We start from the raw sequence: 25,277 nt of genomic DNA on the forward strand, positions 1-25,277 counted from the left end.
GTGTTTGGAAACCAAACCAGTGCACTACTGTATAGAAGTAGGGCATTAATGTATGAAAAATAACACTAATTAAAATACGGACATAAGAGGTTTCTGCCCGACAGCGACACTGTAAGGTTTAAGTGGAGTTAAATACTTGAGCCGTCGTAGACAGAGCATTTATTCATTGACAAATCAGCTGACTGCAGCATTCCATTCCATTCCATCCAGTCAGTGGAGTCACATGATCTGAGAGAGGGCTCTGTTGAACTAACGAACGTTCCTGCTTTAAGGAATTTGGACGGACTTCAAAGAATTTTGGGAGGGAAAAAGACTAAGAGAAAGCACAGGCATTCCGAAGCACGGTTAAACTAATAAGTAAATAACTTCACTAAACTAACTAACCATGTTTTTTTCCCCCATCATGTAACTTCTGATCTACTTCTGATCTACTTTTACTCAGTGGTGTAAACTTTACTCAAGTACTGCACGTCGCAAGTACTAATACTATTTCAAAATTGTCTGTACTTTCACTTCTACTCCACTACATCTCAGAGGCAAATATATATATTTACTCCACTACAATTATTAGACAACTTTAGTTACTAGTTACTTTGTAGATTTTGATTATTATTACAAAACATACAGTAACCGCTTCAGCCCTACATATATTTCGGCCCTTTGAAAGAAGCAGATTTACAAGTTCACAATGTTTTGCAATGCGACGCATTGTGAGCTTGTAGATCTGCTATTTACAAAAATAGTTGTATAGATTTTAGATATTACAACTTATGAAATAGGACATTCTGCACAAAAAGTACTTTCTACTTCTAGTAAATTTTTACTGACTGTAAAAAGTCATCTTAAAATATGAGTTAATAATTTTATGATGTCATTGTGGGAATGCGCAAATATAAGCCAATCAAATTAATTGACTGTACTTAGACTACTTACTGTTCTGGTCAGCTGTTGTTGGGGGGCGAGGGGCAGATTACACTGTGACATGAGTTTCAGACTATTTCAGACCGTTTTCAGAGAGACCATGTGACCTACTGTATCATACTATTATAATTTCGGGGCATGTCAGCGGGCCTTTAAAGGTGATACACCATGCATTTAAAAAGTATTTATGTCATATTGTTTATGTCCCAAAAACGTTTTTCAAAAGGTTTGAGGCTAAATTACCACTCCTGAATAGAGAGCCTCTCTCATTTTTGAATGGCTCTCAGAGCATTTTAGCTGCAGTACCACCTTTGGCCTGAACTGCGCCACTTTTTTTTATGATGACGTCACAATCGGCAGATGACGTCACAATCGGCAGCAAATCTGGATAGCCTGTTTTGAGAACCCGTGGGATACTTTTAACCTTCGCCTTCTCAAAACCAGAGAAAGACACAACGGTCAGAAATGGGACTTTGTGAGGATAGAAGGTGCTAGTGGGACCCCATAAAAAGGTTTTAAAATAGGAAAAGTGAAATTTCATGGTGTATCACCTTTAAGTAACACATTTGAGTACTTTTCCCACCACTGCTTTTACTTGGGTTTTGGACTGCAACCGGTATTCCCACGTGTGCCCGGAGCATTGTCTTGTGTCGTGTGCACAATCTCAAAACAGTTGTTACATGCAATTCACCACAATGTGACTTTTAACAAGCATTCATCGGGAGACCCCCTAGAACCCCGTCAAGGAACCCTAGGGGTCCTTGATTGAGAACAGTAAGAGGAATGTGAAAGGTGTTTCTTACCCTATGGAGTTGGACCTTGGGAAGCATAAGGGAAGGTAGAAATAGAAAACATGAAATATATACTTTACTGGAGCTGAAATGCACTGCAAGTGATATTTTGTGGTTAAAATAAAAGATTTATTGTTAAAAAAAGCTCTATATTCTCATAGCATAATTATGTATCATTGCTATTACGTTTTTATTCAATAACAGGGGTCTCCCTATCTCTCCAGTTCTTTAGTAGACCTAAACTAAAAAAAAACTTTTTTCTTTTTCAGGTGGCTCACCAAATGGACCTGCCTATTTGTTTCCTTTTGTACAGTGTCAGATTTAAATGAACACTGATGATTTGACTGTGTACTAGGCAAAATACAGCATGCGTTAGTAGTTAGTAGAAAGAGCAAAAAGAAAATAGTCTTAATCTTGTCTTGGTGACTGTCTGATATTGTACGCATTCATTGTCTGAATTAACAGAAATCGGCTCTGTAATCCATTAACTGAACCTATACCACTTCTAAAACTATACCACTTCTAAACGTATATCATTTCTAAGATGCCATCAACCCACTGTTTCAGTTCATGACTGATCACACAGACAGAGTTAAAAATCTAAATCTTCGGTTCCTGAGACGTACTGAGACGATAATGCACTGTATGTTGAAAATAGCAAAACCACACAAAAAGTTGAAAACCTATGAAGATTTCACGCAGGATAAGCTGTTGATATGATTTTCATAGCCTTATTGTATATATCCCTGCAAAAACATGCAAAAAGGCAGAATATTTACAGTAGAATATGGCCATGAAAACTGATATTATACATTATACAGTATATGAATGTATCCCAGTCAATTACCATACATTCCTCAAGTATGTTTTTTAGATTTCATAAAATGATCATAACAGCTGCTCCTTGTCAACACAATATACATCAACTGCTTGCACTCAATACAGTTGAAAAATGTTTTGCATAAAATACTCAAATTACATGCAAAACATTGAAAATGACACTCCAGCACAAGAAACAAACCACACTTAACTACACATGCTTTGGTGCACACACCATCACACGCAAGCACACACGCAAGCACGCACGCACACGCACACCATACCTTCGGGGGAACAGTAACTCTAGACCAACCATGCTGGAATAAATGAAACATAATGTGTTCTTTCTTTTCTTTTCGCCATACCACAACGTACCACAAACCATATCCAGAACATGCCGTACCACAGCAGTACCAGACTTCCATTAGATCCTGCAAACCTTCCCCATGTCTCATACATTCTTATATACGTTTATATTTCTAATATCAATATCCTGTCAATGCTGGACACAAACATGGTCGATCCGTTTATCGTCACTGTCGGGCAGAAACCTTGTATCTCCAAGTTTCAAATTTGTAATTCTTTTTTCTCGCAAAGTAAAGCACTGCTTCATCATATGGCCATCGCACGAAAGTAGTGAAAACAGCAGATCTACAAGCACACAACGCCTCGCGGTGCGAGGCGTTGTGTGCTTGTAGATCGGCTGTTTTCACTAGTATGAATCATTTTTAAAAATGATAAATACAAAACAGACGGTTTAGGACATACAAGGTTTCCACCCGACAACGACGTTATATGTTACTTCCACAATGACAAATGGGACAAAAAAATCATTTCCCTGTTTGCATTGTCTATCAGAGGTATAGGGAAGAGAGGAAACATCGTTTCTGCTGAGTTCCTGTTGAAGCAGATGTCGTCAACAACAATGTATGTTGTTGACATGACATGTTCACATGCTTCTCGAACATTTTCATGTCAAGGACCCCTAAGTCAGGGGTTCCCAAACTTTTTTGTCTCAGGGCACCCCATAAATATATATTTTTTAACCCGAGGCACCCCTACATCATAATTTTCACTCCCAGCACCTTATATTTATAGCATATCGTCGTTGTCGGGTGGAAACCTTGTATGTCCAAAACCATTCGTTTTGTATTTATCATCTATAAAATGTGCTAGACTAGTAAAAACAGCAGATCTACAAGCACACAACGCCTCGCAATGCGAGGCGTTGTGTGCTTGTAGATCGGCTGTTTTCACTAGTTTCGTGCGACAGTCTTGTAGGATGAAGCAGTGCTTTGCTTTACCAAAAGACGTACACATTTGAAACTTGGAGATACGAGGTTTCTGCCCGACAGTGACGATATTTTAGTGATTATGTTGTGAGGAAAACATTGAGATAATAGCCATTTTGGTTAGAACTGACTGAAAATAACTTTATACTTCAAGTTTAAAACGATACTAGATTTTTTTTTTCAAGTGTCCAAATAAATTCCAGGCTATTATCAAATTATCAAATTACCTCGCAGCACCCCTGGACTGCCGTCACGGCACCCCAGGGTGCCCCGTCACCCACTTTGAAAACCCCTGTCCATAATATGTGTTTGGACGTGGACCCTCATCTAAAAAGACGTTGTCACAAATCTTCCTGGATTTTCAATTATGTTTCGAAAAGTAAAAAATAGGTTTCATTCCTGCTATCCTAGATACTTTGTAGCACCTTCTTGTTGTCTTAAGTCCTCATCCACTGAAGCTTAATTTATACGCAAGGGTGTCATTTACCAAAAAGAACAGATCTACAAAGCCTATAGTCTAGATCTGTTCTTTTTGGCATGAATTATAAATTAGTCTTTTGGCCAGTTGTAGGTTGACTAGGGTTCATGGCACTCACAATGACCTTTGCACTTTGCGTTCTGCTGTTGATAAGAGAGTGTCTGCACTTGTAACACGAGTGTCTCTCATTTTTCATCCAAAATCTGTCACGTGATTATCAGACCTATCCGCCTTCATTTTGCGCATTCCTGAAATGCTTGTAATGAGAGCAGTTTTATTTCTCAACAGAGCTAACAGATACTATGGAGGAAGAAACATGCCGGTCCTGCATTCATTCCGTTCCTATAGTTCCTCTCTTGCTGATAGTATAAACAGAGTATTTCAAGGCTTGCTTTCAGGAGAGAGACTCAAATCACAAAACTGTATATGTTTTGTATATCACAAAACATATACTCTATATTCTATTTGGAGACTGTCCTTTTAAATGACTCTCATCTCTGTTTATGACGAGGCTGAAATCCTGACCTCACAAATATAAATGTATAAATTAAGTGACTGCTTAAATTCTGCTCTTAGCCTTATTGTTGTTGACTAAACCGACTATATCCGTCTCATTCTCTCTATGTAATAATAATGGATTGCATTTTTATAGCGCTTTTTCCAAGTGCTCAAAGCGTTTTACAATGGTCCATTCATTCATACATTGGGCGGTGAAGCGGCGAACAGTCGATGCCAGCGTCCTCACTTCCCACATTCACACACCAATGGTGACAGGCTAGCACCCACCAACTCATTGGAGGCAATGTGGGGTTCAGTGTCTTGCCCAAGGACACTTCCACATGTGGACAGGAGGAGCTTGGGATTCGAACCGCCGACCAAGAGCCACTGCCGCCCTGGCTGTCTCCCTCCCTCTCTGTCTCACTCTCTCTCCCGCTTTCCATTGAGCGGATGAATAGGTATATAGTCCTGAAAACGTATCAGACTGTATAAGGAGGAGCAAAAAACGTACAACCGTTCCTCGCCCCCGACATACGTGAAAACCCGTCTCAGTCTAGCATGTATGTCACTTGTGTGTGTGTGTGTATATTACCTCATGTCTCCAAACTTCCTGGTGATGGCACAGCCCAGCGTGCTGAAGGCCGCTGTGGTCTTCTGTCCTGCTGTGGACAACGTCTCTGATGTCTTCTTATAGCTGTCTCACACACACACACACGCACACACACACACACGCACGCACGCACGCACGCACGCACGCACGCACGCACGCACGCACGCACACGCGCGCGCACACAAAAAATGTCACTTAACAACTTTTGGCTACAAGGTGTATTCTAAATGTTATCCATATTAATACATTAATTATCCATATTAATACAATGTTATCCATATTAATATCGAAAATAGCAGACCTCCAAGCTGAGGTTGGCTATTTTCAATGCTTGATACCACACTGAACTAAGCATAATCAAGTCAATACTGGAGATGTGGCCTAACGGCATGGATTTCTACACAGAGATTGCAATTCATGATGTCTATGTGTGCACATGCCTGATAGCAGCGTCACCCCATATACTGTACAGTAGTTATTTTCCATATTAGTAGTTGTTTACCATATACTGTGCAGCAGTTGTTTTCCATACAGTAGTTATACTGTACATGTACAGTAGTTGTTTTCCAAAATGTCTTGTGCATGGTACACAACTTGGACAACACGACCCGGCCGTTGAATAAAAACATGTAAACTCTGCCGGGTCATTGCTGTAATTGCATTAATGCAACGCAAGTAAACACAATTAGCGTCGTAACCTGATTATACCTAGTAAATGAGGAATTACTGTGCATGTAAACACCACCTGCAGCTACATTTATACTTCCATCGTATGATGGTGACTCGAGTTGAAAGTATAGGCTATCTATAAGCTCACAACAAGTCACGGATAAGATGCGCTGTGATGCAGGCTTATGCAAAGGCTAAAATGTAATTAAGATAGCATTTTATATTGACTGATGCCCGGTCATTGTTGCCTTCACACAGGCCCGTGCACAGTTGCACACATAGACATCAAAGGGGCTTGAGCCCCTGCCCTTTTATCCATCTGTAAAAAAGTGCCCAGACCATGAAATGCCCCCTTTTCCATCCAATACCTAAAGGCAGCATTCAAGAGAATTGCCTGTCCAAATAATCCTCTCTGTGTAGAAATCAAGCATCGAAAAATAGCTTGGAGGTTGGCTATTTTCAATATTTTCACCAAAAGGCCCTTTTAGAAATTTCAGCCCCTGCCTCTCTAACATTCTCTGCACGTCCCTGCCTTCGCAGCCTATACGGGTGTATACTGTAGCTTCGATGTAAAGATTTAGTTTTGTTTTCATGTTTTTTTCTTTTTGTTTTTTTTCCTACTGTTAGTCTAACAGTTAGACTGACAATTCTTGGTCTACGTTTTTAGATGACTATTTCTATGCATTTGATGTATTGCCTTGTGTTGTCATTGCTTATTGTAAGTTGCTCAGGATTAAGAGCATCTGCTAAATGCCTAAATCGTAAATTGTAAATTGATGCATAGATAAATGAGCATACATTAGCAGTCACTCTGATAGAGTTACATCAGTCCAGCAGCCGTTATCTGTCCAGAGGCTTCGGTATGCAAATCATTCGCCGGTACATCAACTCCAACTGCTCCAAAACCTTTATCTGAAGGCCTGCTAAAGGCCCTGCGTCTTGAATCTCACAGTCCTTTTCCCAGGAAAACGACGCGAGACCTTTAAGCAACGCTGTCGTCCATGATCACTCTCACCGAGATCTCTTGTCTCTTTGGGTACGTGTCAACGCCACCTTACAGAGGATGATAGGGATGTGTGAGCAGCTGCATGTGTTGTGTGTGTGTGTGTGTGTGTGTGTGTGTGTGTGTGTGTGTGTGTGTGTGTGTGTGTGTGTGTGTGTGTGTGTGTGTGTGTGTGTGTGTGTGTGTGTGTTAGGGATGGGACGAAACGCGATATTATCGTTTATCGTGATAAAAAACACTCACGATAATCCTATCTTGGAGATTTCATTTATCGTGATATCGTCCTCCTCCGTCATGCACTGGGATCAATTCACCTTTTATTTGCCGAGCTGCATATCCAGTACCATTTAAACCCTCTATAATTGGTCAAAGGTACCTGATACTTCATACTTTGATGCAGTCTTTTTTCCACTCTCTATCAGATGTCTTTGCCCAAAAATAGCCGATCTACAAGCTCACAACGCGTCACAATGTGACGCGTTGTGAGCTTGTAGTTCTGCTATTTTTTGGCAAATGTTCAGCCCGAGGATAACGGATTTTGATTATCATGATAATATCATAAATCGCGATTTATTTTGTCACAATAATCGTGATATGAAATCTTCATATCGTCCCATCCCTAGTGTGTGTGTGTGTGTGTGTGTGTGTGTGCGCGCGCGTGCATGCATGCGCGCGCGCGCGTGCATGCATGCGTGCTTGCGTGCGTGCGTGCGTGCATGCATGCGTGCATAATGTAATATGAACTGGTATGTAAAGTGTAACTGGATAATAAGCACAGCCTCTAGGGACTATCGCCTTCCGTCTCTCCTCTCTGTCACTGTGCCGTCTCTCTCTCACAAACACATCAGAGATGACCAGTCTTTCTCTGACCACTGAAACCCCTCCTTGACTGCCGGGATCCCCCAGGGGTCCGTACTGGGGCCCCTACCCTTTTCTCCCGTCTACACCTGATCTCTTCACACCTCAAAATAGCCGATCTACAAGCTCACAAGCTGCCGATTAATCCCTCCCTGCACATTTCTGCTCCATCACTACTACTATTGGCTCGCTTGGCAGTGAGGAGCCCCCACTGGGAAGACGTAGAGAGCCTCTGTCCTACTCCTCCCGTTGGACATTCCCCGCTGACAGGCCCCCAGCCCTCAGTGACAAATATTACCCCTGAACACGGGCCAACTGTTTTGGTGTAGACGCCTGGCTAAACCTGATCTAGTCTTAATGGGCATAAGCACCTTGTTTTACTTGTTTTTACTTTACACAATGGTTCGCTCCGTTCCCATTGAAGAAAATGCACAGCAGAGTTCTGCAGTGTTGCCAACGCCAAGAATGCTAATTATGGGATTTTGAGGGCAAAACAATAATAATCATGAATTACTCAAGAAACGTAGCAGGCTTTGCACACGCACATGTGTCCCCTTAGCGGGTTGGAGAGGGATTTGCATCCCAAGATAGGTGTATTATAGTTTATTGTTGCTGTTGGGCAGAAAACATGTACTGTATCTCCGTAGGTTTTTATACAAACTGATAGTTCAAAAGTACTAACAAGCGCGTGTGACTAAATAATAACTACACTGGATCCATAGACCCTATTCACGGCCCAGCCACGCACGCGCACTCAGCAAATTTCTCAGCAACTTCCTGGTGCTGACCAAGGAAGATCAAAGAAGGAATGGACACCAACGTCATTTTAGGCCCCATGGCCATCCGCCATGACACTTTGGATGGCAGAAGTGGCACCGGAGGTTCGGTGAATAACATTAGCGGTGCCACTTCCGCCACCCAAAAGTGTCATGGCGCAGGGACCGTGGTGTGCCAACTTCCGGGTGGGTGTCTTCTCCTTCTTTGAGCCTTCTTGGTGCTGACATCAGCTTTGGAGGGTAAAATAACATAGAAATTGCTGGACTTAAAGCCAACAAATCATTATTTCGAACGGTAAAGTAAATTATAACGCTTTGTGCCTTTTACTATCTTATTTTCTTGATCATGCTAGTCGCATTTTGTACTTTACTATTCGGAAATTGCATAAAATTTGCGATTTCTGTGTTAACTCTATGGGATATTAGTAGTTTTTCCCCTTCAACCGTGACGTCAGCACCAGGAAGTTGCGTAACGTGAATTCGGTCAATTGGATACATATATTATATTTTCCTCCTCATTTCCAGAACAGTAACAGGTTTGGACATTACTTACTTGTATATAATACTTGCTCAGATGAGTGACAAAATTAAACAACAACAGATTCAGAGTTTGTCAAAATAAATGGTTATTGTTTAGTCATTTAGTAATTCATTTAGATGATTAACATTCAAAATATCCTTGACAACATACAAGGTTTCCACCTGACAGAGAAGTTATGATGATTACCTCCGTTAGCCATGACAATAACAGCCAACTGTAGCCCCTCTGCAGTGTGGCTGCTTCATGTGTTTTTAATGTCATTGTATGTGTTTTAATGTGGTTTTATGGGACCTGTGTGCGTTGTGTGTGTCTGTGTACACACTGTACAGCAGATATTACAAACACACGCTGGCCTGACAGGTAGATCTAATTATGGCTTTTGGATGATTGTGTGTGTGTGTGTGTGTGTGTGTGTGTGTGTGTGTGTGTGTGTGTGTGTGTGTGTGTGTGTGTGTGTGTCGCTGTAAAGGCCATCTCTGTTGACAGCAAACGCAAGAGCCTGCACAGACGTTCATTGTTGCTCTTTCACTGTCTCCCTGCAGGCTTTGTCACTTTAACTCATTAAAACCGGGGTTTAGACTGATTTAGAAGGCATTTATAGAATCGACCTCAGCTCCGGGCGAGTGCTTTTCTTACGGTGATCTGATGTTATTCCATCAGATTACCGGACTGTGAGATTGAAGACGCAGGGCCTTTAGCAGGCCTTCAGATAAAAGTGCAGAGCAGTATACCGGCGAATTATTTGCATACAGAAGCCTATCAACAGCCTCTGGACTGCTGTTATTCTGTCCGAGTGATTTCTAATTCAGGGGTTCCCAAACTCTTTTGGCTCAGGAAACCCCAATAAAAAACATTTTTCATCCGAGGCACCCTACATTATATTCATAATTTTCACTCCCAGCACCTTATATTTATAGCGTATTTTAGTGATTATGTTGTGAGGAAAACGCTGGCAAAATAGCCATTTTGATTAGAACTGACTGAAAATAACTAAATCTTTTTTTAAGTGTCCAAATAAATTCAAAACATTATCAAATTATCTCGTGGCACCCCTGGGGTGCTGTGCCCCGTCACCCACTTTGAAAACCCCTGTTCTAATTTATGCTAAATTGCTAATGTCTGCTCATTTATCTATGCAGAGTTATTCCATCCATTTACCAGTGGTCAAGTTCTAGCGGGTTAGCTTTGAACAGAGGGGTTGGGATTTAACGGCAGTTCGCCTCTTTACGACAGTCCGTTATTGACAACACTCCGTCGACACATCTCCGCCATTATGAAGGACAAATGTAGGGTATAATAATCCCACAACTCGCGGTAGGAGCTGCAGAGGACTCAAGATGTGCACGTGTTGTGTGAACGGAGCCATCGAAAAACTATGGCAGTCTAAGGCAGTGCTTCTCAACCTGTGGGTCAGGACCCCCAGGGGGGTACCCAAATTATTTTGGGGGGTCCCCAGATGATTAGCTTAATGTGCAACATTGGTTTCTCACTCAACAGTAAACAAACCAACATGAAGTTTAAATGTATAGAGGGTATGCACATTTCTAGAGTGACAATTTAAGTACTTTTTAATACCTATAAAAGGTTGAGAACAGCCCAGTTGCTTCGTGAAATTACCGTTACGGAGCGGATAAAAGGGGTTTGTCATGATTCTGAATCCATTGCAAGCATTTGTTTTGCACAAAAAACTTTCATTCGGCTAGAAATGGCCCAACAAAACGATGGTTTAGTGATGAGTCATCATTTTTGGGGTGTTTTTGGGGCCATTTCTAGCCCAAGGAAAGATTTTTGTGCAAAACAAATGCTTGCAATGGATTCAGAATCATGACAAACCCCTAGTTAGACCCCTCACATCCTACTTAAAGCAGATTTTTTTTCTGGGTATTTTCCTCCTGTATAGAAAGTCTATAGGAGCCCAACTTGATACGGATATTATATGGGTAAACATCAAAAATCCATGATGTTTACCCTTATAAAATCCATCGTTAGGTCCTAAAGAAGCCTCAAAAAAAGTTTGTCGCTTTTATCCGCTTTGTTTCGGTAATGTCAAAAACCAGCGTTAAGCAACTGAGCTATAAGGGTAAATGGACACACACACACGAACACACACGGAGGTCCCACTCACGCGGAGGAGCTCTGCATGTCGGTCCATCCTCTGGTGAAGGTGCTCCTGAACTCAGTGAGAGCCGTGATGCCCAGCTTCTGTTTGAGCTCCAAGTGCTGCTTCTCCTTAGAGGTCAACACCTGTCTGAGAGTGTTGATCTCCTCCTCTAGCTGAGAGAGAGAGAGAGAGAGAGAGAGAGAGAGAGAGAGGGGGGGAGAGAGTGAGAGAGAGAGAGAGAGAGAGAGAGAGAGAGAGAGAGAGAGAGACAGAGACAGAGACAGAGAGAGAGAGAGAGAGAGAGAGAGAGAGAGAGAGAGAGAGAGATTTCTTTATTCCCATTTAATTCTTCATAATAGTGTTTTGTTTTGTTGTTTGGCATGTAAGGTTGTATTTGGCAGGCAGGTTTTCTCATGCCAATAAAGCCCATTTGAATTGAAAATGTAATTGAATTAAGAGACAGACAGATAGAATCATTTGACACATTTGAACAGAAATGTAATATTTACATAATTCATCCTATTTCCACGTTGTTAAAAGTACCCTTTCAACCCCTTTCAAACTGGTGTCCCTGTTGAGTATTTAGGGCAAAAACATGCAATGTGTCGCATTGTGCACTTGATACTATTTGCTAGTTTGCAGTCGTAAAGTGACATACGTGCATTGGAACTTGAGCGAGCGAGCGTGCGCGTGCGCGTGTGTGTGTGCGTGCGCATGCGTGCATGTGTGTGTGCCCGTACCCTGCTCAGTTCCTGGTAGATCTCCTCTCTCTCTTCCTCTGTCAGCATAGCGGGGACGTTTCCGTCAGACATCATGTCCTCATCAACCTCTGTCAGCGGCTGAGAGGCCAGGAGACCTACAGTACAGTACACACACACGCACGCACACGCACACGCACACACACACACACACACACACACACACACACACACACACACACACACACACAATAATACATTCATGATTTGTACTCAATCCTTTTTGCTGCTGAAGACTGAACACCCCTTTCCTCACAGCGGTTGCGTTGCAGAAATACATTTTAAGAATCTGTTCCATTTTCAGTAAAGCAATGCAGCGAGTGTCGGAAGGTTCCCAGTTCAATGCTGCTGGGTTAGTAGTGTCTAAAGCCCCTTTTCCATTACGAGGTGGAACCAGAACTTTCCAGGACCTGAACCTATGTTTTTGGTTCTGGTTTTGTTTTCATAGCACACAGACCATTTTTCAGATGAGGTTTTTTTTTAGGTCCTGTTCTTGATGTTGTCCTAAACTTGAGTTCTGGGAACCTATGGGCGGGGCCAGCAGCGCTGCTGCTCTTCTTTGGGACCTTCCCAGTTGAGTCTGGTTATATGGAAACATAAGCATAACTTGGTCCCGGAACTTCACAGGTTCTTGAAAGTTCTGGTTCTAGTTCTGGTTCGGCTCTGTAGTGGAATCGATTGTATTGGATCGGTAATCAGTATTGGATCGGTAATCGGTAGCGACCGATAAGCAAGTTATGGGTATCGGTATAGGATTCATTATCGGGAAGGAAAAAAATGGTATCGGTATAGGTACCTCTACTTTTGCCTCAATTACTGGGAGGTACTGTCCACTCCTGTGTGTCAGTAGTGTGCGTGTGCATGTGCACGTGTGCGCGTGTCTGGGTTTCACTTATGCAATCTGTGCTGGTTAGACTGCAGGGCTGTAATCTGGATTAAGAGATTATGTAGCCTTAACTCTGCTGCCCGACACTATGAGAGTGACACTCACACACTCACACTGCACACACGCACGCACGCACACACACACACTTGTATATGTGCCATTGGTAACCCGACCCCGACAGCCTGAGTTGCACTGAACCCGGAAGCTGTCTATCAACATGCTCTCAACACATCACACCACAACGCGTTGTGAGCTTGAAGATCTAGGCTATTAAACCGGTTCAACTCCAACTGTCACCTCTAAAGGCCTAATCCTAGCCTGAATGTTTTCCTAATTGTTAAGCTTATAACTCAAAGTCTTTAACTATAGCACAACCAGGAATATTTTTTCCTCTCTGTGTCGATTTCTTCAAATTCTACTAGAGTTGTGCGGGCATTTGGCCCTCAAAAGTATAGTATGTGTGTGCACATGCAAACGCACACACACACGCACGCACGCGCGCACACACACACACACACGCGTGCACGCATGCACACACACACACACACACAGTCTGCCGTTGCAGAGGGCAGAATTAAATTAAGTCCCAATATGGTTCTGAAAGGTTTAGTGAATAAATAAATGCGGATAAAACCCTTATAAAAAAGGATTTATCCACTGGGCTGCTTGAGTTCTCTGTCTGGACAAACATTGTGTTGCTGTCTGGTGGGTCCGAAACCATTCCTTTTGTATTACTAGGACCTTGCCCGGGGGGTGTGCACAGTATATCGTCGTTGTCGGGTGGAAACCTCGTATCTCCAAGTTTCAAATTTGTTCTTTGCAAAGTAAAGCCCTGCTTCATCGTACAAGGCCGTCGCACAAAAGTAGTGAAAACAGCAGATCTACAAGCACACAACGCCTCGCGGTGCGAGGCGTTGTGTGCTTGTAGATCGGCTGTTTTCACTAGTTTAAATCAGTTTTGGAATTACAAGGTTTTCACCCGACAACAACGATATGAGGGATTGAATGTAGGAGTCTCAGAAGTAATGGTGGAGAACCCAGACATGTCAGTGAAGTCAGTCATTTCCAAATGTGGGCATTGTTTCAGCATGCAGATGTTACCATGGCGGTAACGCATGCGCAGTACCGGCCGCGGTATCAGTGATGTCAGAAATCTGGGCACTGTTTCACCCGTTTATGCCCATATATGGTGTTCTGTGTCCTATGCTCATATATGGTGTTCCGTGTCCAGGCCAGTATGTGACGTCAGCACTACGACGTCAGAGTACTGTAGACAGACAGAAGACGGATAGACAGATCTGCATTCCGTAAATCAATACCGGTAGTTATAGTTAGATTTAGATATATATCGACTCTGTCAGGCAGAAACCATATTCTACATTATTTGACAATTTTGCCAATGTTTGACCAGTTAGTTAGTTGATACCAGACCCATTGATAGAGAGAGTTACGACACTTACGTCGACTCCCATTGTAAGTAAACGTGGAAAGCATAGTGGAAAGCTAGCTTAGCCTAGCTTACTGGAGCCTGTTCTCATTCTTAGCGAGCCTTTGCTGCTCTTCAGCCCCGTCCGCCCCCATTATAACCGAGGCATTTTCACTCGCTGGTAAGTAGACTAAATTACGTCTTTTTCACCCCTTTTAACTCATTCACGGGCCTCTCCAAGGTAGACAACATTACTAAAAGGGTAAAAAAGACGTTATTTAGTCTACTTACCAGCGAGTGAAAATGCCTCGGTTATAATGGGGACGGACGGGGCTGAAGAGCAGCAGAGGCTCACTAAGAATGAGAACAGGCTCCATGCGAAGCCACTTCCGGTCTGCGGCGAGATCAAAGCGTGTCGCCACTCTGCTTACACTGCTCTGGTTGATACCTTTGATGCAGTAATGGTCTTTATTTTAGGTGTTTAAAAAGACCTAAAATTGTTACTTTAATGCTAGCCTCGGAAACCCAGACTTTTATTTTGGCGATAGGAATGCTGACCCACAGGTTGAAAACCACAGAGAACCATAGAGTTCAAGGGCTCTATTTTGTAAGTACCAGCTCTTACAGTATGCCTTAACATAAAGGCCTGTCCATACGGTCTCCGACCACTGAACTTTTCGTCTGAAAGGTCCGGTTCAACTACAAAATAAAGTATCTTCTGAAAAGCATTACCTTGAATTAGAATTCAGAAAGCTGCACATCGGAAAGTCGGAACTCTCCGACGAAAAATGTGGTGGTGGGAGGCAATATGGACAGGCCTTTAAGTTAAGGCATAACAGCTGGTACCTAAGGCAATCAAAATACAGCCCTGTGTTTATTATGCTACAGTGTGTCAGTCAGCAGCATCTATTATGAATTACCCCGGTCTTGGCCTCGCTCCACTTAACAGTCTCCCTGTTCATTTTAGAATGAAAGCTTTTATTGATTGTTTTCAAGGCCCTCAACGGCCGGCACAGCCCTACTAGAACCTTGAGGTCGGCTAATCAGCTTGCTTCTGACCGTGCCAAAAGACCAGACAAAAAACTGAAACAGAGGTGACCATCGAGCCTTGACGGCAGCTATACTCCTCTGCTGAACCGCCTGCCTCCTCATAATCGTCAATGAAGACTCTTTAAAGAAGAAACCTTTTAAAACAAGTGAGTATTTGTGGCCGTACAATTTAGATGACTTACCGTAGGCAAGGTAAACACATACAACAATTGCTGAGAAACCTAGATAATCTAGAATCATAGACCAAGAAGTAACCCAAGAAGATCAGAGCAAACAGTATGATATAAATAAAAAATAAAATCTGTACATTGTATGGAAACTATAGGATACCAGATCAACAAATGAACCTGGCATCTGTCTAAATGGTCGTCCAGGCTGCAGGTCAAGTGCTTTGGGCTGAAGAGGTGAGTCTTCAGATCACAGCGTCTGCAGTTCTAACTAGTTTGGGAGCCCTTGTGTGTTGCTTGCCTCATTTCACTGTGTTTGCCATTTGTCTTTTATGGTTCATTAATTATATTCGTCTCATTGTCTGTCAAGAACTTTGGTCGATCTTGGTTGTTTTTAAGTGAATAAAGCTTGAGCTGAGCGAAAACAAAGGAAAACTAGGTGCTCAAAGGAGGTTTAATTAAAAACCGTATGGTAGGAGCTTCTAGGATCAGTGGGATAAAACAAATCCAAGCACTCAAAAAAGTTAAAATAGGAGAGGACGGGCGTAAAAACAAGGTACTTTGTTGCATTACAAAAGATTTAAAAGCCAAATCTTTTGCAATGCAATAAAGTACCTTTATTATTAGTTTTAACGCCTGTCCTCTCCTCTTTTAACTTTTTTGAGTGCTCAGATCTCTCCTCTTTTTTTCAAAGCTTGAGTTGAGTTGAGGATCAGTGGGGGTCCCTGTGTGAGACTGTGGTGGTCTGTAGTTGAAACAGTGAGATCAGATGACATCGCTCCATAAGAAAGACGACTCCCCTACGATACGTACCTGACCTGGGATGTCCTCCCTCTTCAAAAAGCAGCGTGAAAGAGTTAAAAACCATAGTATTAGTCAATTAGTCTAGAGTGCACGCATACACACACGCACGCGCACACACACACACACACACACACACACAAACACGATGTTTGTGTTCGAGATCGAGTGAGAGACACAAGAGCGTCATCGGATGGACAGCAGTGAAAATCTGGGACACTGTCTCGTCAGGTGGAAACCTCATATGTCCAAAACTGTTACTTTTCAGCATTCAAATTAGTATCAAAAGTAGCAGCTGTGCTACTTTTGATACATTTGTGTGACACTGTAGTATGATCAAGTAGGGAGTAGATTTACAAAAGAAATTAAAATAAATAACACAAACATTTACAATATGGATATAGGAGGTTTCTTCCTGATGTCAGGGATAATACTGTAACAATTATGAATAAATACATATATTACAGAACAGATATTTCAGACTATAATATGCAGAAGTAGAGGTGAATCCAGTACACACAGTCTACAGTCCACACAGCAATGGTTTCAAACTCAGCATCCCACCAGAACAGGACACAGCACAATACAGAACTCTACAGCAATGGTTCTCAAAGTGGGGTCCGGGGACCCCCAGGGGTCCTTGACATGAAAAGGTTTGAGAACCATGCTCTACAGCAGGGTTCCCCAATTAGTTTTCCCCAAGGGCCGAATTATGTCTTGGGTACCAAGCCGAGGGCCACAACATAGCAGGGGGCGACGGTGGCGTTCCCACCACTCCAGCGACAGTTTTCGTCGTTGTCGGGTGAAAATCTTGTATGTCCAAAACCGTTTGTTTTGAATTTATCATTTTAAAAATGATTTAAACTAGTGAAAACAGCCGATCTACAAGCACACAACGCCTCGCGGTGCGAGGCGTTGTGTGCTTGTAGATCGGCTGTTTTTACTACTTGTGTGCGACGGCCTTGTATGATTTGCGAAAGAACGTACACATTTGGAGATACGAGATTTCCACCCGACTTGGTTGGTGTGGGCCAGACAGTAGCCCCCTGCGGGCCGCAAATGGCCCGCGGGCTGCCTATTGGGGAACCCTGCTCTACAGCATCCCACCAGAACAGGGCACAGCACTCTACACTCTACAGTAAAGCAGGAGGAGATCATTCACAAGCCTACAGTCTGCCTCACACAGATAGGAAGGAACAAACAGATCTGGTTTCTATCCGTCCAACACACAGGTCTAACTTTCATACGGACGGCTAAAAATAATAGGCGAAATAATTCACCTCGTTTAACCCACTTTAACCACAGCAACTTAAAACTGTCTGGTCCAAGATGACGGGAAAATGCCCCCGGGAAGCGTTTTGGAAGTGAAATTCCCATTTAAAACCTGTATACACCATAGTAATAACTTAAAACAAAGCCAATCTACAAGCTCACAAAATGTGTCACATCATGATGCATTGTGAACTTATAGATCTGGGTCATTCCTAATATTTGCTGCCATTTGTGTCCCCATGACATAATACAGCATATCTTGTAAAATAAGCCAAAATACGAAAATACGAAAAGAATCTTTTAATTGCCATCATTAGCATAAGATGTCCCCACTGTTATGGTCCCCCCGTTACATTGATTGATTGATTGACAATGTGTCCTATTCATGTGTGATGCATCTGGTCATCATTTTTGGAAATAATTAATTAAGCTGACAGATATATTTTTCTGACAGATGAACATGCCCTCCAGAAAATGGTTTTAAAATCATGTAAAAAAATACTTAACAAAAAAAGACTGAAATGGCACAGAATACTAGGAATGACCCATCTGCTTTATTTTTGTTCATTCCTTTTTTAATGAAAATCAGCCATTGAGTAAATCAGACCTGTGCTGGACTTGGATCAAATCCAGATCATTGTGTTTATTCCTCTGTACATCCAGCAGAGGTTGATGGGAAGCAGAACACTTCCCTATAGCTCGCTATAATCACCCAGAACACAGGCACTAGAATACATGCGAGAGAGACAGAGCAAGGAGCAGCATGCCTAACTACTACTGACACCACACCACACCACACCACAAAACAAGACAACCAGCCTTAGCTGAACCAGACTCTATTGCTGGGAGCCTGGGTGACTGGGTCTGCCTTACAACTCTATCACAGGACCATTAAATGAGTTATTCTAGAGACAAAGGCGGCTCAATGTTCGTTGTTATCCCCCTTGAGAACCGTCGTACAAACTCATGTAGCGACCGCACGATCTAGTGGACGACTTGTCCTGCCACTACTCTAATCAATTTGCTGACTGGTGTATCTTGCGCGCCGCCTAATCTATTTTTATTTTGAAACACATTTTAAATAGTTCAAATAACTGATCTACAAGCTCACAACGTAATGAAGTAAGTCGGGTAGTTGAACTACTTTAAAACATTTTTCAAAATTGTAAAATAGCCGAATAAGTTTAGGCATAAGGGCTAAGGACCACATAAGATAGAGCCCCGAATCTCTTCACCACAAGACAAGCTTGTGTTGCGACGTGATGCGTGTTATTAAATGGTCTATTTTGGACGAGTGTTTGTCTATTTTTGCAGAACGTTCTCCTATTATGACATGCCCAGAATAGGGATGCTAGGGTTCAAGTGGCCAAAGCCACTGCACCCTATTAACAGCATATACTGTAGCAACTTGAGAAGGGATTTATCAGATATGAGTGACATTTTGAGGCAACATTGGGAGACAACTGTAATAAAAGCTTGAACAGTAACTTTTTGAAGTTTATACTGTGCCAGTGTGCCATCTAGTCTCTATTGTTACAAGGCTCCAACAGTACCCTCAGCCTGTAAGAGTCTGCAGCGCGGCCCTCCCCGCCCGCCTTCCCTCCTCCCCAGAACGCAGTGGATTCGAACCTGGTGGGAAGGTGCTTCGCCACCCGCGTTGTTGATACATTTTTGTTCATACATTTCTACATAATTTTCTTCCTCTACAACTTAACAGGATGCTTCAAATGCAAAATGTCATCAGGTGATCTGAAGGTCTAACGAACAGAACATTGTTGTATTCCCATTAAAAGTAATAGTTCACTTTTTATTGTCAAGTAAATGTTGTATTGTATGTCCAAAAAAGAAAAAGAAAAAGTAAATAAACATATTGTTTAAAAATAATATTAATAATAATAGTTCAACCAAAACATGTATGTGATGACCGGTTGGCTGCTCAGTAGGACACTGTTTGAGTCCCCTACTGGATAGACTCCACCGGTCATCAAATTATTGGACCAGGTATGTGTCAAAAACAAAAATCTCCATGAATTCAAGGCTTCATGGGGTGTGTAATTGATGGAAAATAAGTAGGCCTAGTATGTTTTGCGTTCGAAGACGGTACAGTCTACGATAGTTATTTTCCAGTTACGTTTTGGGCCCCAGTTAGTCTTTTCCTCCAACACAACCTTGCTTATCACTTTCTCTACAATTGAAAAAGTGAAACTAGGCGACTGCTAGCGAAGAATGACACTCGCTCATTCGGTCACGAAGTGAGCTGTAAAAAAACTAACATGTTCATCTAAAGTGAGGTATAAAACTCTATTCTACTCTATGGGCTCTATCTATCTATTCTACTGTCCCTTGTCACCTGTAGGCTCCAGCTGCATGTCCCATGTGGTGGTTGCCATGACCACGGTGTTGTCAGACACATAGTGGGACGTCCCACCTGGGTACGTCTCCTCCAAGGCAGGGAGACACCCGTTACTCCCATCATGCACAGCCGCTGGCAACATCTTACCCGTGGGTTCCTCCGCCAAGCCAGCGTCCCCGTTTAGGGACAAGCGTCCCCCATACCAGCCCTCTGTGCCCAAATCATCAGCTGTACCCTCATCCAAACCTGCGCAAAACGACAGCCATGACGCATTTTAAAAGTCGGGACACCGCGAGGAAATGCTTGACTGTTCCACACGTGATATATGTCAACACTTGACAGTTGATACCGGACTTTCACACATTAAGAGAGAGAAAAAGAAAAAAAAAAGATATTATCCAACAGAAATTAGAATAACCGTTTGGGCAAAACAAATGATTTTGAGAGAAGATGTACAGTACGTGAAATATTCGAAGGCTGAGCTCTGGCCTGATCTTTCTTTCTGTACTATAGGGCTGCATGAAGCAGCTTCATGGCTGGCTGGTAGGGCTGTCACAATTATTACATAATCGTCTAATCGCAATTATTTGACATAATCGCAATTATTTGACATAATCGCGATTATTTTTCATAATCGTCATAATCGTTTCCATGTTGAAAAATTTTTATATATATTTTTTAAGTCAAAACTCTATCTACTCGATCTACAAGCTCACAACGCGTCGCATCGCGACGCGTTGTGAGCTTGTAGATCTGCTATTTCCACTATCAATGTTCATTTTCAAGTATAAAGTTGTCAAATATGTCAGTAATTTCTTTGTATATTTAGTTTACGTGTCATATCTACCGTGTGCAACTTCAAAGCCTAAAAGCCAAACAGAAATGTAATTGTCAACGACAAAAACACAATTGAATGGTTAATCGCAATTATTTGAGCGACAATTAATCGTCATGTAAAATATCATATCGTGACAGCCCTACTGGCTGGGGTCAATTTAGCCTGGTAAACCAGCCTCTTCCTGACATTCTGATTGGATTTCTAGGAAGAGTTCCTAGTGAGCAAATGGAATGTCGCTCCAGGAGGAGGCTATAGGGTCAATTGACATTAACCTGGCCTACATACTGTGTCGCACGGTGGTGTGTCTCACTGTCTCGCCGCGAAAACAGCCGATCTACAAGCTCACACGCATCTGATTGAATTGATGATTAACACATTATCAACCGTAATCAAATAGGTTGTGAGCTTGTAAAGCTATATCAACACTAAATAAATTGCAATTGCTCCTTTTTTTTAATTAATTTTAAAACGGTGCTTGATCATTATCGTTATAACAGCACTGTGAGATGTTGCACTTTGGAATGAATTCCTTGAAAGTGATTTGGAGCACAGCCTTGCTCTGCTCTGGACACAGACAGAGAGAGAGAGAGAGAGAGAGAGAGAGAGAGAGAGAGAGAGAGAGAGAGAGAGAGAGAGAGAGAGAGAGAGAGAGAGAGAGAGCAGCCCTGGATTAGCCTAGCTCTCTCAGCTCCCCATGAGGGGCTTGTCTTAATGCACTCAAACGTAAGCTTCAGCCATGCTGGCCTGTCTGTCTGCAGGTGGGTCACGGGTGTGAATCTCTTAGCGGAGGGGGCTACATGCTCTAAGACATCAGAACAAAGTTCTTGTGGCTTCTTCAGTCAAAACATCTAGGTGTGCTCGGGGGACCAAACAAAGTTCTGAGATCGGCCATAAAAACGTCTTTCTTTATGCCAAGATTTTTTTACCCGGTGCCAATTGCCTAAGCTGTAATCCTGGGTGCTGCTCTCCCTCTGCCAACCTGAGGAGATCCCCGAACTGAGCTCATGCTTCCTTCAGTGCATGAGGAGTGAGCAGGCCACTCCTTATCACCTGACAGGTGACCTTCTAGCTGTGAGGTGACAGCGAACTTCTTAATGACCATCATTCTGTAGTTATAACCAGCCCTATAAGAACTTTGTTCTGATGTGGTATGGTAGCATGTATAGTGCCATTCTGTAGTTATAACCAGCCTCATAAGAACTTAGTTCTGATGTGGTATGGTAGCATGTATATAGATAGTGCCATGCTGGGCCTCTCTGTCTACAGGGAGGCAACTGTAGACATCTTACCCTGCAGCGTGGCGGTGTTAACCCATTCCTCACCGGGACCCCACTGCACCACACCATCCCCAAGAACACTAGAGTACAACTCTGATGACACAACATGGCAACCCGCAGCAAACATGGCAACCCGCAGCAAGGCAGCGTGAATGAAAGGGACACAAGAGACAAACTGGTTATGCACGCATACACACAAACGCATGCAACGCACACATTCTGGAGATGTACCGATAGCATTAGATTCTTTATCGATACCGATCCGAGTCCACGACTTGCATATCGGTCAATACTGAGTACGGATCCGATACCAGTGTCAGTGTGTAAGGGACCCTCAGGGTTCCTTGAGGGGTTCCAAGTAAGGGTCCATCCCTTACAGGTCTATAGTTAGTTCTGAGAGTGTACACATGGAACCAAATGGACTTACAGGTGTGTAACTCTGAGAGTGAACACATGGAACCAAATGGACTTATGGTGTGTAACTCTGAGAGTGAACACATGGAACCAAATGGACCCTTACAGGTCTGTAGCTCTGAGAGTGTAAGAAATGGGACCAAATGGACCTGTTTGGGTCCATTTGTACACTCTCAAAGTTAAGGTGGTCGTTGAAGTTAAAAGTTTGAGGACCACTAGGAATGAATAAAAACGTTTACGTAAAGTGCAGCTCCAAGTAAGTAAAACAATAATGTAAGTACAGAGTAAAGAGTATAAAATAATGAATCGCATTTTTATAGCGCTTTTCCAAGTGCTCAAAGCGCTTTACAATGTTTCATTCATTCATACATTGGGATTGGGATTGGGACATTTGGTAAAACAGTACAGTAGTGCAACATCAACTGAAGAATTCAAAATATTATTGTAAATGACATATCATGAGATGAATTACATGGTGTCGGAATGGCACAGACTGCTATACTCGCCGGTACAGATGCCAGCATTTTTAGGCAGTATCGGCAGCTTTTCCGACACTGGTATCGGTATCACAACACTAGTACACGGCACTACAGACACGCACGCACATACACACACATGCACACACCCCCACACACATGCACACACCCCCACACACTTATCATAACCAACAATTACCAGCATAACCAACAAGACCCCTAAGTATGATGTCATGTGAATAACATGGTCAATTCCAGCCATCTGTCCCAGTCAGCTTGTGCGCACGTGAGCGAGTCTCCAATCCCCACTAGGCCTGTCTGTCACAATATTATATAATCGCTTGATCACAATTGAGGCAATTAAAATTATCTTGCTTAATCAGCATTATTGTTTCCATGTGTCTGTGTATGCATCTGCTGAATAGTGGAATTGTGAAACAGTGGAATTAGCTACAACAAGATCACAACTTTTTCGGCTCTTTTTTGGGAGGTACCAGTCATTGTCAGTTATTTCTTTGTATAATGAATTTAGTTGTCTTCCCTGTATATTTTTTGACTAAAAGCCAATCCGATCAGGTATGAGTATAGCCTCATAAACCACTAACTTCAGGAAATCCAACAAATGAAATGCGTTTTCCGGAAGTTGGTGGTTTACGAGGCTTACAGAGATGTATTATAATAATGTTATTAAAAAAAACACACACAATTAAATCGCAAATGTTTGTAATCGCAGTTAATCGTCCAAGTAAAATGTCATGATCGGGACACAGCCCTAATCCCCTCCCATAGTAACTCCCATAATAATGAGCCATGGAGATTTAAATGAGATGATGGAATAAACAGCCATTTCACTACGTCCACATTATGTCAGGGTCTTATTCACAGTGGCTTAGTCACAGTTACAACTCTCCCAGCCTGACAGAGGTTAAATGCGGTGAAAGAGCATCCGAGTGGTTTGTATGAAACATATATCAAATCTCATATGCATGTAATTTAAGTGACACGGCAGAATTTTAACGACGTAAGCCATATTTTATACTCTCTCAAAGGTTTTCTTAAATAGCAAACATAGGCTGTCAACAAGCAGTAGATTTGCTACTTTTTTTTTTGCCTTTTCTCTATGTCCCTACAGTAGCCTATGTCCGTAGTACGAGACTAACGTCACACAAGACTCGTGTCATAGAAAGTACGCTGAGACCGACATCACCACAGCTGATGTCACAGACAGAACGGCCCATGCAGGGAGACAATTAATGATAACCCCAAAATATGGACCAAAATCAATTAATCAATGGAAACCATTGATTAATGGCCAGAGACGGAAGTGGACATCATTTCATGTAGGCCTATATATGTCATGTTCAGGGAATGAACGTCACATTGGTACTTCTGCCTTGAATTGTTATCTCCTTTCACTGTCTGTCTGTCTGTTTATCTGTCTGTCCATCTCTTCTCCATTCTTCTGTTCATCTGTCTGTCTGTGTCTTCTACCTTCCATTCCTCTACCCATCTCTCCATCTGTGTGTGTGTGTGTGTGTGTGTGTGTGCGTGCGTGCGTGCGTGCGTGCGTGCGTGCGTGCGTGCGTGCGTGCGTGCGTGCGTGCGCGCGCGCGCGCGCGCGCGCGTGTGCGTGCGTGTGTGTGTGTGTGTGTGTGGTGAATAGTTCAGGTCACAAGACAGACATTAGTGTACGGGGCTCAGTGGTCATGTGGTCAGGTTAAATCAGAGGCCTGGCGTTGGTCATACGGCTGCAAATCAATGAGTCCAACTCTAGACTGCTACTATACCCCGGGCCCTCGGCTATATAAGACTATATACTGAGTCCAGCTCTGTTACTGTACAGCTCTGCTCTGTACTATATAACACTATACTGAGTCCATCTCTCTAACTGGACCACTCTGCTCTACCATAATACTATACTCAGATCAGCCAACACAGGTGTGCGTCTTGCGGTGACACGCTCCCTAGTTTCTTCTTCTCTGAGCTTTTTTTTGTTTGTTTTTTCGCACTGATTGTTGACATTGCACTATTAGGTTGTGTTGGTAGTTTCTGAGTATTCTGCTTTGTTTAACAATGACAGTGAGATACTTGTTGCACTAACTAGCATTGACTGTTACGGTCTCTTTTTGTAAGACACTTTATGTATATACTTATATATTATTCGCCCCCTCTATTGATGCACCTTCTCTTTATTGGTACTGT

General features: G+C 42.6%; 1 protein-coding gene across 1 annotated transcript in view; it reads right to left on the minus strand.

The window, feature by feature from the left end:
* The window catches only part of tpd52l1 (tpd52 like 1), a 39,082-nt gene that overhangs the window by 8,056 nt on the left and 5,749 nt on the right, over positions 1-25,277 (minus strand). Inside the window, exons 2-4 of the mRNA XM_080745133.1 lie at positions 12,098-12,213; positions 11,382-11,530; positions 5,392-5,493 (exon numbers count right to left, since the gene is read on the minus strand). Coding sequence (XP_080601259.1) covers positions 5,392-5,493; positions 11,382-11,530; positions 12,098-12,213 — 367 coding nt within the window. The remainder of the gene's footprint in view (positions 1-5,391; positions 5,494-11,381; positions 11,531-12,097; positions 12,214-25,277) is intronic.

Source organism: Nannobrachium achirus, assembly GCF_963921795.1.
Source record: "Nannobrachium achirus genome assembly, chromosome: 16".
NCBI classification, from domain to species: domain Eukaryota; kingdom Metazoa; phylum Chordata; class Actinopteri; order Myctophiformes; family Myctophidae; genus Nannobrachium; species Nannobrachium achirus.